Genomic DNA, 14193 nt, shown 5'->3' with positions numbered 1-14193 from the left:
AGACAAGGGAGGGAGGAGGAAAGGAAGTTGGCCAACAGAAAAGCAGGACAACAGTTTTGACAGTTGCCAGCCAGAAGCATTGAATTTCACGTCATAATAAAAGAGCGATACAACAACAATCTAAAACGTGCCACATGCCACGCGTCATTTAAGATCTGTTTTGCATGTTGCCAGCGCTGCGATTGCGTTTGCTTTTACGTTTACGTTTAAGAAAATGCGTCTGCCCCAATTTTGATTGAGTGTCTGTCGCCTATGCCCGGCTGAATTTGAGAGTGTGAATTGAATTATGCTCTGGCCAAATTCAATTTCTGATGCTATTCCATTGCGCACAAAGGATCCAAGCACGTGTCATATGTGTCAAAGGCCGTGTCGTGCTGTGCTCTGTGCTGCGCCGTGTGCCGTGTACCACGCTGCGTATGCGTAACGTCAACGTTATTCTTTGTTTCGTGTTTGTCTGTCACGAGATTGAAGTATGCAAAGACACAGCACTTTGTGCTGTCCTTGTTTGTCCTGCTCCTTGGGTGGCGTTATTAGCACACAAAATGCGGCATCAAGTGAAGCCAATGTGCAACCGTTGCCAAGCGCAAATATCAAGGAGCAAAAAAATAATAAATAAAATGGCAACGATGCGCTACTAACTGCAAAAAATTTACGAGTTTTAGGGGAGAAAAGTTTCAGCAGCTCGACATCAACATACTTTACACATATGTCACATTAGGGCGTTGCCGGGGCGTGGCCATCAGCATCATTACGCAGCTGGCAATGGGAAGACCCAGTAGCAAATGGAATGAAATGAGTTTTCTTTGCTTGTGCAAAAAAAAAAAAAAACACGAGGAGAAGAAAAAGCTGAAAAGAACTTGCGAAGTCTGTCGATTTTATAATAAGTTCGCCGCACTTTTGCAGCTGCACGCAGCAAAGTTTAATGAGACATCAGGCTAGACAAAAGAAATGACAAGAAAAGCAACGAAGACAGACGAGAGACAGAGAGAGAGAGAGATGCAATGAGAGTGTAGTAGGTGTAATTTCAAGTTAAAACACGACGCATTCACGCTTTGGCAATCAGCATGATCACGACTACAAATTCACAATGCAAACGGCGCTGCTTAACAAGTGGAAAGCTCATTTTCCCAACAACAATAATGAATTCCTTTTGGGTTTTTTACTACCACTCATTTGCATACTCTTCTAAAGACAACTAGCATGGATAAAGAACGGAACGGAATGCTAAAAAGAACTTTACGAGTTTCTGTGGGGAAATTGATATTGTCGTCGATAATAATAAAGTATTCTATCATTTGATAAGCAAACTTTATGAGTTGAATCATCAGATTTATAACGGAAGTGCGTTGCTCTCTAATTTATGATTATTCATTAAATGCGGCTAACTGAAAGTGTGGATAAATTCTCATATTTAATAGCCAAAAATAGACAATTTCATTGACTGTATTTTTTATGACACATAAGAGTCGCATCAATTAACTAGAATTAATATAACTTGCTTATCTTCAAGCTGATACTATGGTTGAGCTTCTCTTATCGGTCATATTTGCTGTTATAACAACTAGGAAAGGTACAGTCGAGTGTGCTCAACTGTGAGAAACCCGCTATCCAAAAGTAAAACAGTGCGGTATTACTTTTAAATAAATAAATAAATACCATATTATCTAAAATTTTTGTTTGATCTCAATCGAATTTTTAGGATCCATAAATACTATTGTTATTATTGTATGTATAAAACAAGTCGAGTGTGCTCGACTGTGAGATACCCGCTACCCAATTTAAATAAAAGCAAAATATTGCGGTATCATTTTTAAAATATACCGAATATACTGCAAAAATACTAAAAATATACCAAATGGTATATTTGGTATATCGATATAGTACACCATTCAAAATATACCATAGACGGCACAATGTACTAGATTGTCAGCCAAAGCAACTAAGAGCCCTAGTAAGTAGGCGCTTTTGCCCATACAAAAGTATTTCTTTAATAACTTCCACAATTTTTATCTGATCGTAACCAAATTTTCAGGAATCATAACTACTATAGTTATTATTGTATATACCAAAATTCGTAACTCTAGCTTTAAAATTACGCTTGTTATTCGATTTTTTTGATTCGCGGGGGCGGAAGTGGGCGTGGCAAAAATTTGAAACAAACTTGATCTGCGTGCAAACATAACAAATGCTGTCGAAAAAAAATTATAGCTCTATCTCTTATAGTCTCTGAGATCTAGGTGTTCATACGGACAGACGGACAGACACACAGACGGACAGACGGACATGGCTAAATCGTCTCGGCTGTTGACGCTGATCAAGAATATATATACTTTATAGGGTCGGAGATGCCTCCTTCTACATGTTACATACATTTCCTGCCGGCACAAAGTTATAATACCCTTCTACCCTATGGGTAGCGGGTATAAAAATTATATAGCTATCTGTTATAGTCTCTGAGATTTAGGTGCTCGGAAACACATATATCGAATCGAATATATCGGGTTCGGAGATGACTCCTTCTGCTCGTTACATACACTTCCTATAGTATAATTTATAATACTTTTCTATGAGTTGCGCGTATAAAAAATTATATTAATGCTATAATTTTATTAAGAACGAAAATTTCGGATATTTTAGAAAAGCGTTATTTAATATTTACGGTTTAAAAAACATACATAAAAAAGATGTCATAAAGCTCTTTCTATCTTTATACTTTTTTTGTGAAAAGTAAACAATCACACAAAGCTCAAAATAATCTCATTACAAGCTGTGACACAAAGCTGTTTCGAGCTATCCATATATACTTTAATAATAGGATATGACAGTAAAGTATTTTAGCCACATTCTAAAGTTGATGAATCCAATTAATATATAGAACATAAGTCAGATGAGTTATGTTGGTCAGGATTTAGTTCTTACCAATTGAGCATAAGGAAAGCCGAAATGGTAATAAATTAACAGCTTGACGCACAATGAAAGCGAATGCCCCACGGACTAATTGGGAATTAAGCAGACACAAATTGAAGACAAGGTCGAACGACAGTCAGGGAATAGTCGAGTCAAGTTGAGAGACAGAGAGAGGATCAAAAGCACAAAAGCCGGATGTAATTAATTTTGCTGGCAGCCCCCAAAAAGTCCAGCTAACTGAAGACATGCTGCATCCGGCAATGACAACTAAAAATGAAAGAACTTATGTACATACTTCGTGCTGTATGTAGTTATAAATATGTACGAGTATGTATGCAACAATATTTGATTAAGCCAGCAAGTAAAACAGAGAGACACAGAGACGGAGGGAAACAAGCGGAGCAATTACTGGTCACGCGAACTCAACTCTGGCCTAGAGTTTCGGCCTACAGCCTTGAATTGTGGTGCGCCATAAAAAGGCGCAAGGCATTGGCCACTAAATAAACACAGACAGTGGCGAGAAGGAAGGGGAAAAGGGGAGAGGACTTGGCTAATGGCTGGTCGCCTGCACTGTGTGGCTGTGGCCCAAATCCGCCGACACTTGACAGCTGATGCCGGCACGTAAAGAACGCTTCCGGCTAAAAGACTGAGCGAACCTCGTGTATAAGCCACAAAAGCCAGAGCGAGGGCCATTATCGAGTGGTGCGGGGCGGGGGGAAAGCAGTCGGAAGCTGCTAACAAAGTTGAAGCTATTGCAGTCACATTCACATTGAAACTCAGTGTCACATTCACATGTCGCATAAAGTTTTGCAGCACCAAACTGAATGCAGAAGACGCACAAACTGTTCGGACAGGTAAAAAAGGAAAAAGGAGATGATAGACGGGAGAGACAGGGGAAAAGAGCAAAGCAGACAGCACACAGCACATGGGACAGGTGTGGGACAGGTGCTTAAATGGGTTTTCGTTGCGTTGTCAACGCACACGCATCCGTGTCGAAAGGATATGGCTAGAGACAGAGTGGCGATTTAGTTAGCCAAAGGACGTGCAACAAACAAACGCAACGCTGATTGCCATTTGAGTGGCAGCCAAGCTTTAGATTCCCTCCATTTCTCTCCCCTATTCAACATTTGTTTGTTGAATGAATGAATGAGTGAGTGTAGCTCGATTAAGCCTTGACATTTTTCCAGTAAACTGAACTAAACTCAAGCCACACACCGAGAGAGAGAAAGAGCAAACAAATGCAATTTGATTTGTGTTCGACATTTTGCAATTTAATTTCTTGCTGCGCCAATGCATAAATCAATGCCCTGATAGACTCAAGAATCAAGACTCAGACTGCGACTACTATTGCCAAGTTGTCTCCGACGCTGTCTGATTGTCTGATTGATGATGTAACTGTCAATGGGGCAAGATTATGTATACGCCACATGGGCCACTTGCCCTTAGGCTTCCACTTGTTGTTTACACAGACATTTAACCCCAAGTCTCTCTCTCTCTCTTTCTTCTCGACTCTTGCAGGTCCGTCGTCGCACTCAGGCCCAGCAGCAGCAGCAACAGCAACAACACACGCTGCAGGAGACACGCTCGTATTGCACCAGCGAGCCGCGACTAAGCGAAACGGAGACGCCTCCGCAGCGTCGCAAACTGTCGCAGCGTCGACCGCAGCCGCACGGTAAGTTTTAATGGCCAATCAAAAAGTGTGCCGCCAACAAATTAGCCAAGTGCCGTCCGTCATTTTATGCAGCGCATAAACTGAAGCTCAAGCTCTTAGCCAAATTACGACCACCGCGTCAACTAAGAACTTGCTTGCCCAGCCAATTGACCACATTAATGTTGTCTCCCCATTCCACCATCATCATCGTCATCACGCCATCTCTCTGTGACCAGCGGGAGCTGGCGGCAGTCAGACACTTTTCCCAGTTATGACAGTCTATTTATAACGGCTCATAAAATATTTCACATCGCAACATATGCGAATATCAGCATATGTTGCAAATATATTTTTATTTTGGATTTTCACTGCTAAATTTACGGAATTGTTCCACAGAATTACGATAAATTCACACAATTTTAATGCTAATCTAGATTATAAATAAAGAGTGCTCTAGAAAGTGATGAAAGTTGTGTAAATTATGCATCACAATTTTCCTAGAATAGAACATACATTTTATGATCCAAAATCAATAACAAAAATCACAGTTCTTAAATTCATATTGTTTAGCCTCTCTCATTATATTCCAGTATTCCAAAATTTAAAACAAAACTTAATAGTAAAGAGTCTTGAAAAAAGTAATACAAATATTTAAAATTAATTATAACATCACTCTTATCAAGATTATAAAAAACAGCTTTTAATTTAAAGTAAATAATTTGACAATGCAATTATTGAATAAATATTTTCGTGTGAATTTAATCACGTTTTAATTTGTGTAAGAATTGAATTCTGAAAATTATGTAAAGAGATTTCAACTGCAATTTTCCATGTTCCACATGTGTCCCATTGTTCTCACTTATTTGGAAAAATATGCAAACAAAGTGAACACAAAGGATAGAATAATACACTCAGTGAATTTTAATGAATTTTTGTCTAGTATTCCCAAAGGACAAATTCTAGGTGTTGGCTTTGTTCTTTGTTAAGATACTTTAAAGGGAAAAAGTAAAGACTTGATTTAAATTTTCATTTGCATTTTATCAAAGTTTAATATATTTTAACTTTCATTAAAATAATATATGTAAAAGCAAACTACATAAAGAGTTAAATATGTCCCAAAGCACAATTCAATTGGCGAAAACTCTTCAGAGAATGCAACGAAGTTAATTACATTCCAATTGAATTAATTTAAGATTGAAATTAAATTCTCAATTGCACTTCACTCAAGTTTAATCTACTTAAATTTGCGTTTAAAAAAATCAACGTAAAAGCCAACGAAAGAAAAAATAAATTACTTAAAGAGTTCAAGTTATTTCGAAACTCAATTCACTCACGCTGAAACTCTTTAGTAATTAATTTCCTTTCTCAATCATTTTATACACCAATTGCATAACCCTAAATTGGCTGAGAAGAATGCAACGAAATCAATTATATTGGAAGTGAATTAATTTATTTTCATATTTCATTTAGACAGAACATGGAAAATGATTCAACGAAAGATAAGAATGCTAAGATTGAAATTAAATTTCCAATTGCACTTCACTTAAGTTAAATATATAGCTACTTAGAAAGTTACAGAAGCTCTTCTCAATTCATCTGGAGGCAACTCTTTAGTTATTAATTTCCTTTTTCAACCAATTCATACAACAATTGCAGAGTTCTAAATTGGCTGAGAGAAATGCAACGTAATCAATTGTATTGCAATTGAATTAATATTATTTTGATATTTCATTTGGACAGGACATAGAAAATCGAACGCTTTTCTGGACGTGCCCACAATGAACATGCATCACCTGAGGGTGAACGACGACGACGAGGATGTGGATCGCCTACGCACATTCAGTGCATCCAAAGGAGGTAAGAGATAGACACACACACACACATGTAACTCGCGAAAGAGACAGTAATAGTGAGACGTACAAAAGACAGCGACTGGGGCTTTGTTCGCATTTATTAATTTCGAAATTGAAAATCAACAAAAGCTGAACCCGTCGGCTGCTAGCTGAATGCCAGGGATTAGGTTTAACAATGCCAAAAGGCCCTCACACACACACACTCACACATACACATGCCATTGGCCCACAGGAGATGGCAAATGATTGTTTCATTGAAATCTTAAAAGGTTGTTCCTTATGGCATTTAATGCCACTTAGGCCAGGGTCCATAAATTGTAATCGTAGTAGTCGTAGTCGAAGTAGTTCCTTGGTCCTTTCGCTCTCTCGTCTATATTTGTGTCACGTTATTGTTACACATACGCAACGTGGTACGTCGGAACATTCAAGATTCGGTGTCTGTTTGCATGCATAAATGCATGTGGTCCTTAACTACGTGTTTAAGCTCAACCGCAGAGTAAGAACAAGAGAAGGAAGAGGGAGAGGGGAGTTCTTATGGGAGAAACACGCACACACTTGGCTAGACTGAAGAGCAAACTGTGCGAGAGTATCATGACTTTGCCAAGTCGCAGGTCAAACCCACCAAAAAACACACACTGTCTGACAAGTATCATCACTTATCTTCTCTGCGTTCTTCGTTCGCTCTTTAACCTACTCTTAACTCAATTGTGCGCTTTCTGCACGCCAACTGAGCATCATAATCAAGAGTTTCAGTTTCGTACGTCAGCAAGATTGTCTTTGAGTCCATTCCTAAGGGTATTCGAGTTGCCAGCAGAACACAAATTCACATTCTTACACATGTCTGCATACATTGCGAAGGCACTGTGCAAATTGTAGTCAGTAGTCAACTGGGGGAACGACATGTTTCAAACTGGCAAATGAAACGCATTGCATATTAAAATTCAATGAAGTTCCTGCGTTTACTCAACTAAATTGCTTTCGAATGCAAGAAAATGTGCGACACACAGTCACACATGTGTGCGTATACTTATTTAGCTCAGTGTGGCATCCTTGTGGTTTACTCGATGCTGCGTCATGTGTGCACAAATTTCATTAAGCTTAATACGCTGTCGATGTAGTCCATCAATTATGTTCGCCGTTTGAATTTAAACCAAAAAAAAAAGAATGCTAAAACAAGTAAGAAAGCTACAGCCGAGTGTTATCGACTGTGAGATACCCGCTAACCACTTTGAATAAAAGCAAAAAAGTGCGGCATTATGCTGAAAATCTACAAAATACTAAAATATACTATAATTGGTATATTCATATAGTGCTACATTCAAAATGTACAATAGAGTACAAAAATATACCAGATTGTCAGCTATAGCAACTAAGACCCATAGTAAGTAGGCGCTTTTTCCATACAAAAGTATTTTTAAATAACTTCTACACTGTTTATCTGATCGTAAATACTGTAATTGGTATTCTATATACCCAAAAACTATATCTCTATCTCTTACAGTCTCTGAGATCTAGGTATTCAAACGGACGGACAGACAGACAGACATGGCTATATTATTATATTATGTTAGGAATATATACATATAATTTATAAGATTGTAGACACCTCCTATTGCAAATTTCTTGTGGGCACAATATTATGATACCCTTCTACCCTATAAGTAACGGGTATACAAAGTAAATAAAGCGAGTTTAAAGCACACTTCAAGTGCTGGGAGAAAAAGGAGGCGCTGCCGTGATTAATTGGAACGCTGGCGAGTGTCAGTCATCAGCGTCAGGCAATGAAGCGCCAGGAGTGAGATTTTCATTCGAAAAAGAATTGACCAAAAGCGGCCACAATGTGTGTGCGTCAAAGTGCGTGTGTATGAGTGTGTGTAATTGAACTGACAGTCGAGTGTGTGGCATGCTGCAAGCTGGTTATGATGACGCTTGCTGTGTAAATTGAATTATAATTGAATAAAGTCCACGCACGTCCCAATCGCATTGCGAGTGCGTTGCTTCATGCCTCGATGTCTGTCTGTGCGTGTGTGTGTGCGTGGGTGTGTGTGTGTGTGTGTGTTTACACAGCCAAATTGCCACACATATGCGTTAGATGATTGTGACTGACTCAACTCAAATGGCTTCTTAGCTGCCAATTGATTTATTTATACAATAAGAAAATGCCAAAAATACAGAAAATAAACAGAAGATCGAAATACATTCGCGTAATTGAAATCTTTTTTATGCACGCAACCTTGAAAGCGAGCAATGCTTTTTTTCTTGCCTTTTAGATTCCCATCAGAAAAACATGTGCAAAATCTCGTGCAACACTTGTCGAGCTTTAAATCAATCAACGCATAAAAATTGATATTTATTTGCTTAAGCAGTTATTCATTATTAAAAAAATCTACAGAAAAAACCGAAGCAATGCACAAAAAACTCGTTGCGAAAATGGCTGAAAAAACAATTCAAAGACACATCAAAGTGGAAATGAAAAATGAGGCAAACAATAGATTAAACATTTTAGCATTGATTGAGATTTCGAAATGCTATTAATAACACAAAGAAATTGCAATTAATAATTGTAGAAATGGATCCAGATCGAAGATTTTATACTCTCCCAATTATTTAATATAAACATCGTAAAGAAAGGAATTTATGCAAAGCAAAGAAATTTAAATGCAGACAAGTTATAATGAAGCGCTAGAAATACTTTAAATGAAAATAATTATTAAAAGCAGAAGAACAATTAACAGCGAAATATATCTATTGCAGAATTGCTTGAGTTAACATTTAAACACTACACAATACTTAAACGTTAAGCGTTAGTTAACACTTAAGAAAAGGAAATATAAATAAGAAACAGATGAGGTTAGAAAATTAATTAAGAATCGATCAATCGATCGATCGACTTTAGACGAAAGTTGGGAAATAAAATCGTAAAGACTTAATTATAAAACTTACAGAAATAACGAAATTAAATAAATCAAAAAATTAATCATCTTGAAAATATAGATTAGAAAGATAAGAGGTTAGAGAATCAATTTCAAACTTAGACGAACGTTGGGAAATAGAAGCGTAAAGACTAAATCAAATTAAGCTAATAAGCATCTGCACTATGATTACATTAGATAAATTCACCTTGAAAACATCAATAAGAAAGAAAAGAGGTTTTAAAATCGAATTTAAAGTGCTTGATCGACGCTAAACGTTGGGAAATAAAAGAAAAAAGGCTAAATTGTAAAACATTCCGAAATAACGAAATTAAATAAATTAAAGTCTTCATTATGATTACTTAGATGAATTCATCTACTCTACTACTAATTATAACACATTGTATACATTTTATCAAAATTTCTATACAATTCCTTGCCTGACTTTCTCTCCTTTGACAATCATAAAAGCAACCCAAAAATAAATACTTGACTAATATTATTTTCAGCGAATTCTCGTTCTCCTTCAGCATCTGCTGTGCTATTTGTTATGTGGAATTGTACAAATTTGATTACATTGCTGAGTTCATTTAGCCAGGTTCTGCACATAAACTGGTCATAAACTAGGACCATTTGATGCCTCATACACTCTAAAATTAAACATTTAGCATTTGTACAAATATTTATTGTAACAAAACAAAAGAAGGCGAGGAAGATGAAGAGGAAGAGGGAAGGGAAAAACAATTGTTTGAAATTTTATTGCAGTTCGTTTTCACCTAGGAAAATGTTCAAATGAAATTATTGCAAAATCGCAATTGTTGATTTATTTCCATATAGAACATACACACAATATGTGTATTTGCCAAGCGTTTTTATGGTTTTTCCATCATACCCCTGACCCCTGACGCCCCTGTGCGTCTCCTTTGTAAAAGTACAAATCGGAAAACTATTGGCGCAAATGTAAATGTTTATAGACATTTTGGCAATTAATTCAATTTGCACAATTAATGACCATGCAGCAGGCAGGCAAAGCGGAGAGAGGGAAGGAAACAAAGAACGCGTCTCGAAAGAAATCAACGATAAATTCAGAAATAACACAAGGCGTCAGCCAACATGCAATAAAGCTGGCAATAAATCTATTTATGACATTTAAATGTACACAAAATAATCTCATAAAGCAAGCAACACAACCGCAACCTGAAATTTGTTTAACCCATTGATGAGCTGAACAACAATAACAACAACAACAAAAAATGTGACAATGAAAGGCTGTTCACCTAGACAAGCAGACACCTTGTGCACTTGTGACTGCTCGCTTGAGTGCACTCAAATAACTGAGTGCAAAGTCGACATTAAGCAGCTCATGCAAGCATAATGAAAATCTAGATTTATTACGATTTAATTTGCTCTTTTGGGGATAAAAGTGAAAAGCGCTTTTGTCTAATGAATGTTTAAATTTGTAAGCCCTCAACTCAATCGCAAAATGGCAGCTGCCGGCAGAGAATTAAGGAAAGAAACATGTGCTGTTGCCTGCAGCAGCAGGAAACTACAGGAACCGATAGTTTCAGCAGACGCAACGTGGCGTATGAGCAACATATGCAGGCGAATGCTTCACATGGTTGCGCATACGCCACGTGTGCAACATACTAATAAAATGCAACAGCCACACACACACGTAGTACGTCTAGTCAGCGATGCGTTTAGCATATTTTAAAAGCTTACTTCAGGCAACGATTTAATGCGTAGTTCTTTCTTCTTCACTCTTGCAACACTTCAGCTCTGTAGTTCTTTCTCTTTCACTCTTGCAACACTTGAACTCTTTGTTCTTCTTCCCTCTCCTAGGCATCATCAATCGCGGTGACTCCTTCCGAAGACGTCGCTCACGCAGCAACAGCCTGGCGCCCGTTAGTCCCATGCACACACGTAATGCGATGGCCGGTCTTAATGGCGGCGGCGGCGGTGGCAGCAGTCTCGGACTAGGCAGCGCCTACAATGGCGGCGGCAGCAGCACTAATGGCTTCAGCGAGGCTCCTGGCCAGGACAACCATCAGCCGGTGGAGTTCTATCGCGTGGAAATGCTCGGCTCAGCGGGTGTGGGCAAGCAGGCGCTTGTCTCGCAGTTTCGCACATCCGATTGCATTAATGCCTACGATGGACCAGGTGAGTTCGTTGTCTTCTGTTTGCTGTTGTCTTGACTAATCCCTTTTGCCCGCAGAATGCGATGAGGCTGAACAGAATATCTCAATTATTTTGAATGGCATCGAATCGGAGCTGAAGTTTCTCACGGGCAACACAGAGAGCAAGGTAAGCCCCAAAGACAAAGCCCCATTTGATCCATTTATCTTAGTGCAAACACACTTAGACACTCTCATACACGGCATTAGCTTGTTGCCATATTACGTATACGACTCGCGTGTTTGTGCGTGTGTTTGCTTTGTCGTAATTGTTGTTAAATATTTCACTATTAACATTGGGGGCCACCCAAAAACGCCCCCTCGTCGCATTCTCTTCACGTAGCTGGAGTAAGACAAATCGGTTTTGCCACAGCTGAGATGAGATTTGCAGCTGGCCAACAAACAGTTTGAACATGGCCCCAAAAAGCCATTTGACATTTTGTCTCGTGCCAACATGAATTAATTACAAATGCAAACTGACGACGATGACTGCGGCTGCCAGCCCAAAAGTGGCAGCCAAGTACTACAACATGCCACAGCACAAAACTTTCTGCCACCAATTAAACCACACAATGTTTTCTTCCACATCAAATCAAATTCTAAAATAGTTTACGAAAATTAAGTGCAGCGCAAAAAAAAAAGAAACTAAATAAAGCCTGCAAGTTGTGCTGTAAACCCAAAGTGCAGCAAATAGCAGCCACAAATTTCACTCTGCGGCATGCAGCACACACCTTGTGCCAACTTGCCACATGGCCTGCATTCACAAGTACCCTTAATTACGAGGGTGTTTTCCATTTCGTATACGACTTAAAGGGCATGCCCAATGGGCTATAAGCTGGCTTTATAGCAGCTCAGGCTTGAGTTTTCGAGCTGCTGAAGAGCATAAAACGAAATGGAAAATGAGAGCAGATCAACCGAGGGATTGTAGCCAAGTCAAGTGATGTGGAAGAAGCTCTTCAGGGGTACTGAGGTAAAAAGAGAAAAAGTAAAAGAGTTATTAAGAAAATGAAAATGAGATGACAGACAAGAGAAAGAGCATTTATAATAATATTTGTTAAATCAAAATACAGTGAAATATAATATAACGACAAAATGAGAGACACTTTTTGGAAAATTAAGAGATAAATAAGAGGCTGATATGGTAAAAATTAATAATAATAATATCAAAATCAATCTTCAATAAATAAAGAGACAAAATAAGAGAAAATTTTGTAGAAAATGAAGCTACAAACAAGTGATGATAGGTATTGATAATAAGAGTTATGAATATAAAGTCTTTGAAAATTTGTAAATCGTATCAATGATCGTCAGCAAATATCATATGGGTAAATGAAATTACATATGCCAAAGATGAATCATATAGCTCTAATAAAGACTTTAATAAGAGCTAAGAATGATTTTGGAATAATTTTTTGAAATGAAATGAACAAATTCGTACGGAAACCAAAAAGTAAACGAATTTCTATATCTTATCTTAAAATAGTAAAAATTCCTAATATCAAGCTTAACTCTAAACATAGCACCAATCCGGAGCTATTAAAATAACTTTTACTTATATTTAAAATTGTTTGAGTTTATGATTTCTTTTACTGAAAATAGGAAAAGGAAAGTAGAAAGGGGAAAAAAAATTATTATTGCTTTGAATTGGGAAATTCTTAAATCCAAAATGAATGAACTAATAAATAGGGCTAATTCTGATTTAAAAGAACTTAAAGAGACACAGAGAAAAGCAATAGCCTGATGCTTTACATTTGAAAAGGTGTAAATATCTAGCATGCAATATGTCACAAGATTTGGTTCGTTTTAAGAGATAAATTGGATAAAGATAACTAAAAGAGCGTTGGAGAGAAATAGCCAAAATGAAAGAGAGTTAAGCAGAATTTAACCTTCAAGTCAAGTGACCAAAGAGGAGAGTCAACTTTTGCCGATGGCGCAACCGATAATGTTGAACTGATGTGACTGATTCGAGTTGGAAAACACACAAACATACACAGAAGCAACACATCAAGAGGAGCTGCTGTTGCTGCTGCTGCGGCAAATGGGAAATAGTCAGAATAACAAATGCTGAGCAATTTTTGCAATAGCTACAATGAGCACAACAACAACAAGAGCAACCAGAAGAACAACACCAAGAACAACAACAACAACAACAAACAAGCAGAACGGCGATAAACATGCAATCGAAATGCCAAATTGCTGGCCAAATGCCAAATGACCAGCAAGAAGCCCAGCGGGCAATGTGATTGGGTTATGCTGGGGTAAGGGGAATGAGAATATGGATCCTGAGGCGTATATATTTTTTGTTGGATGGAGGAGGAGGGAAAGGGGGAGGATGTAGGAGCGGGTTAGCGGAACGACGCGACACGATGCGACGTTGGCGCAAGCAATAATGGCGATGATTAAGGCGACGATTGTGGGCCAACGCAGACAACGAGCAAAAGTAGAGACAAGAGGCAGAGGGGATTGAAGAAAGAAGGGGTATTGGGGCATCTGCGTTGACAAACAAAAGGAAATGGCAACAATTTATCCGCTTTGGACAAAGAAAGCAAAGCGTATTAAAGCGTCGCGTTCATGCAAAAGTTGAAAGTTAAAAGAACAAATAATAAACAGAAGCAGCAGCAGCAGCAGCAAAAATTGTTGGCGCAACTTATGGCAAATGCACACAAGCATGCCCGTCAATCATAAACACCTTGCCA

The 14193-nt window shown here is 38.1% G+C and overlaps 1 protein-coding gene across 3 annotated transcripts in view; it reads left to right on the top strand.

Annotated features, from left to right (window-relative positions):
• LOC117569038 (GTP-binding protein RAD) overlaps window positions 1-14193 on the top strand; it is a 43236-nt gene that overhangs the window by 24576 nt on the left and 4467 nt on the right. For all 3 annotated transcript variants that reach the window (XM_052003731.1, XM_034250036.2, XM_034250037.2), the window contains 4 exons: window positions 4426-4579; window positions 6299-6415; window positions 11166-11483; window positions 11539-11627. In XM_052003731.1, the coding sequence (XP_051859691.1) occupies window positions 6337-6415; window positions 11166-11483; window positions 11539-11627 (486 nt within the window). In that variant the 5' untranslated portion in view covers window positions 4426-4579; window positions 6299-6336. The remainder of the gene's footprint in view (window positions 1-4425; window positions 4580-6298; window positions 6416-11165; window positions 11484-11538; window positions 11628-14193) is intronic.

The sequence above is a fragment of the Drosophila albomicans genome, chromosome 3 (genome assembly GCF_009650485.2).
Source record: "Drosophila albomicans strain 15112-1751.03 chromosome 3, ASM965048v2, whole genome shotgun sequence".
In the NCBI taxonomy this organism is placed as follows: domain Eukaryota; kingdom Metazoa; phylum Arthropoda; class Insecta; order Diptera; family Drosophilidae; genus Drosophila; species Drosophila albomicans.
The sequence above is the reverse complement of the archived record's forward strand: the minus strand, read 5'-3'. Positions and strand labels throughout refer to the sequence as shown.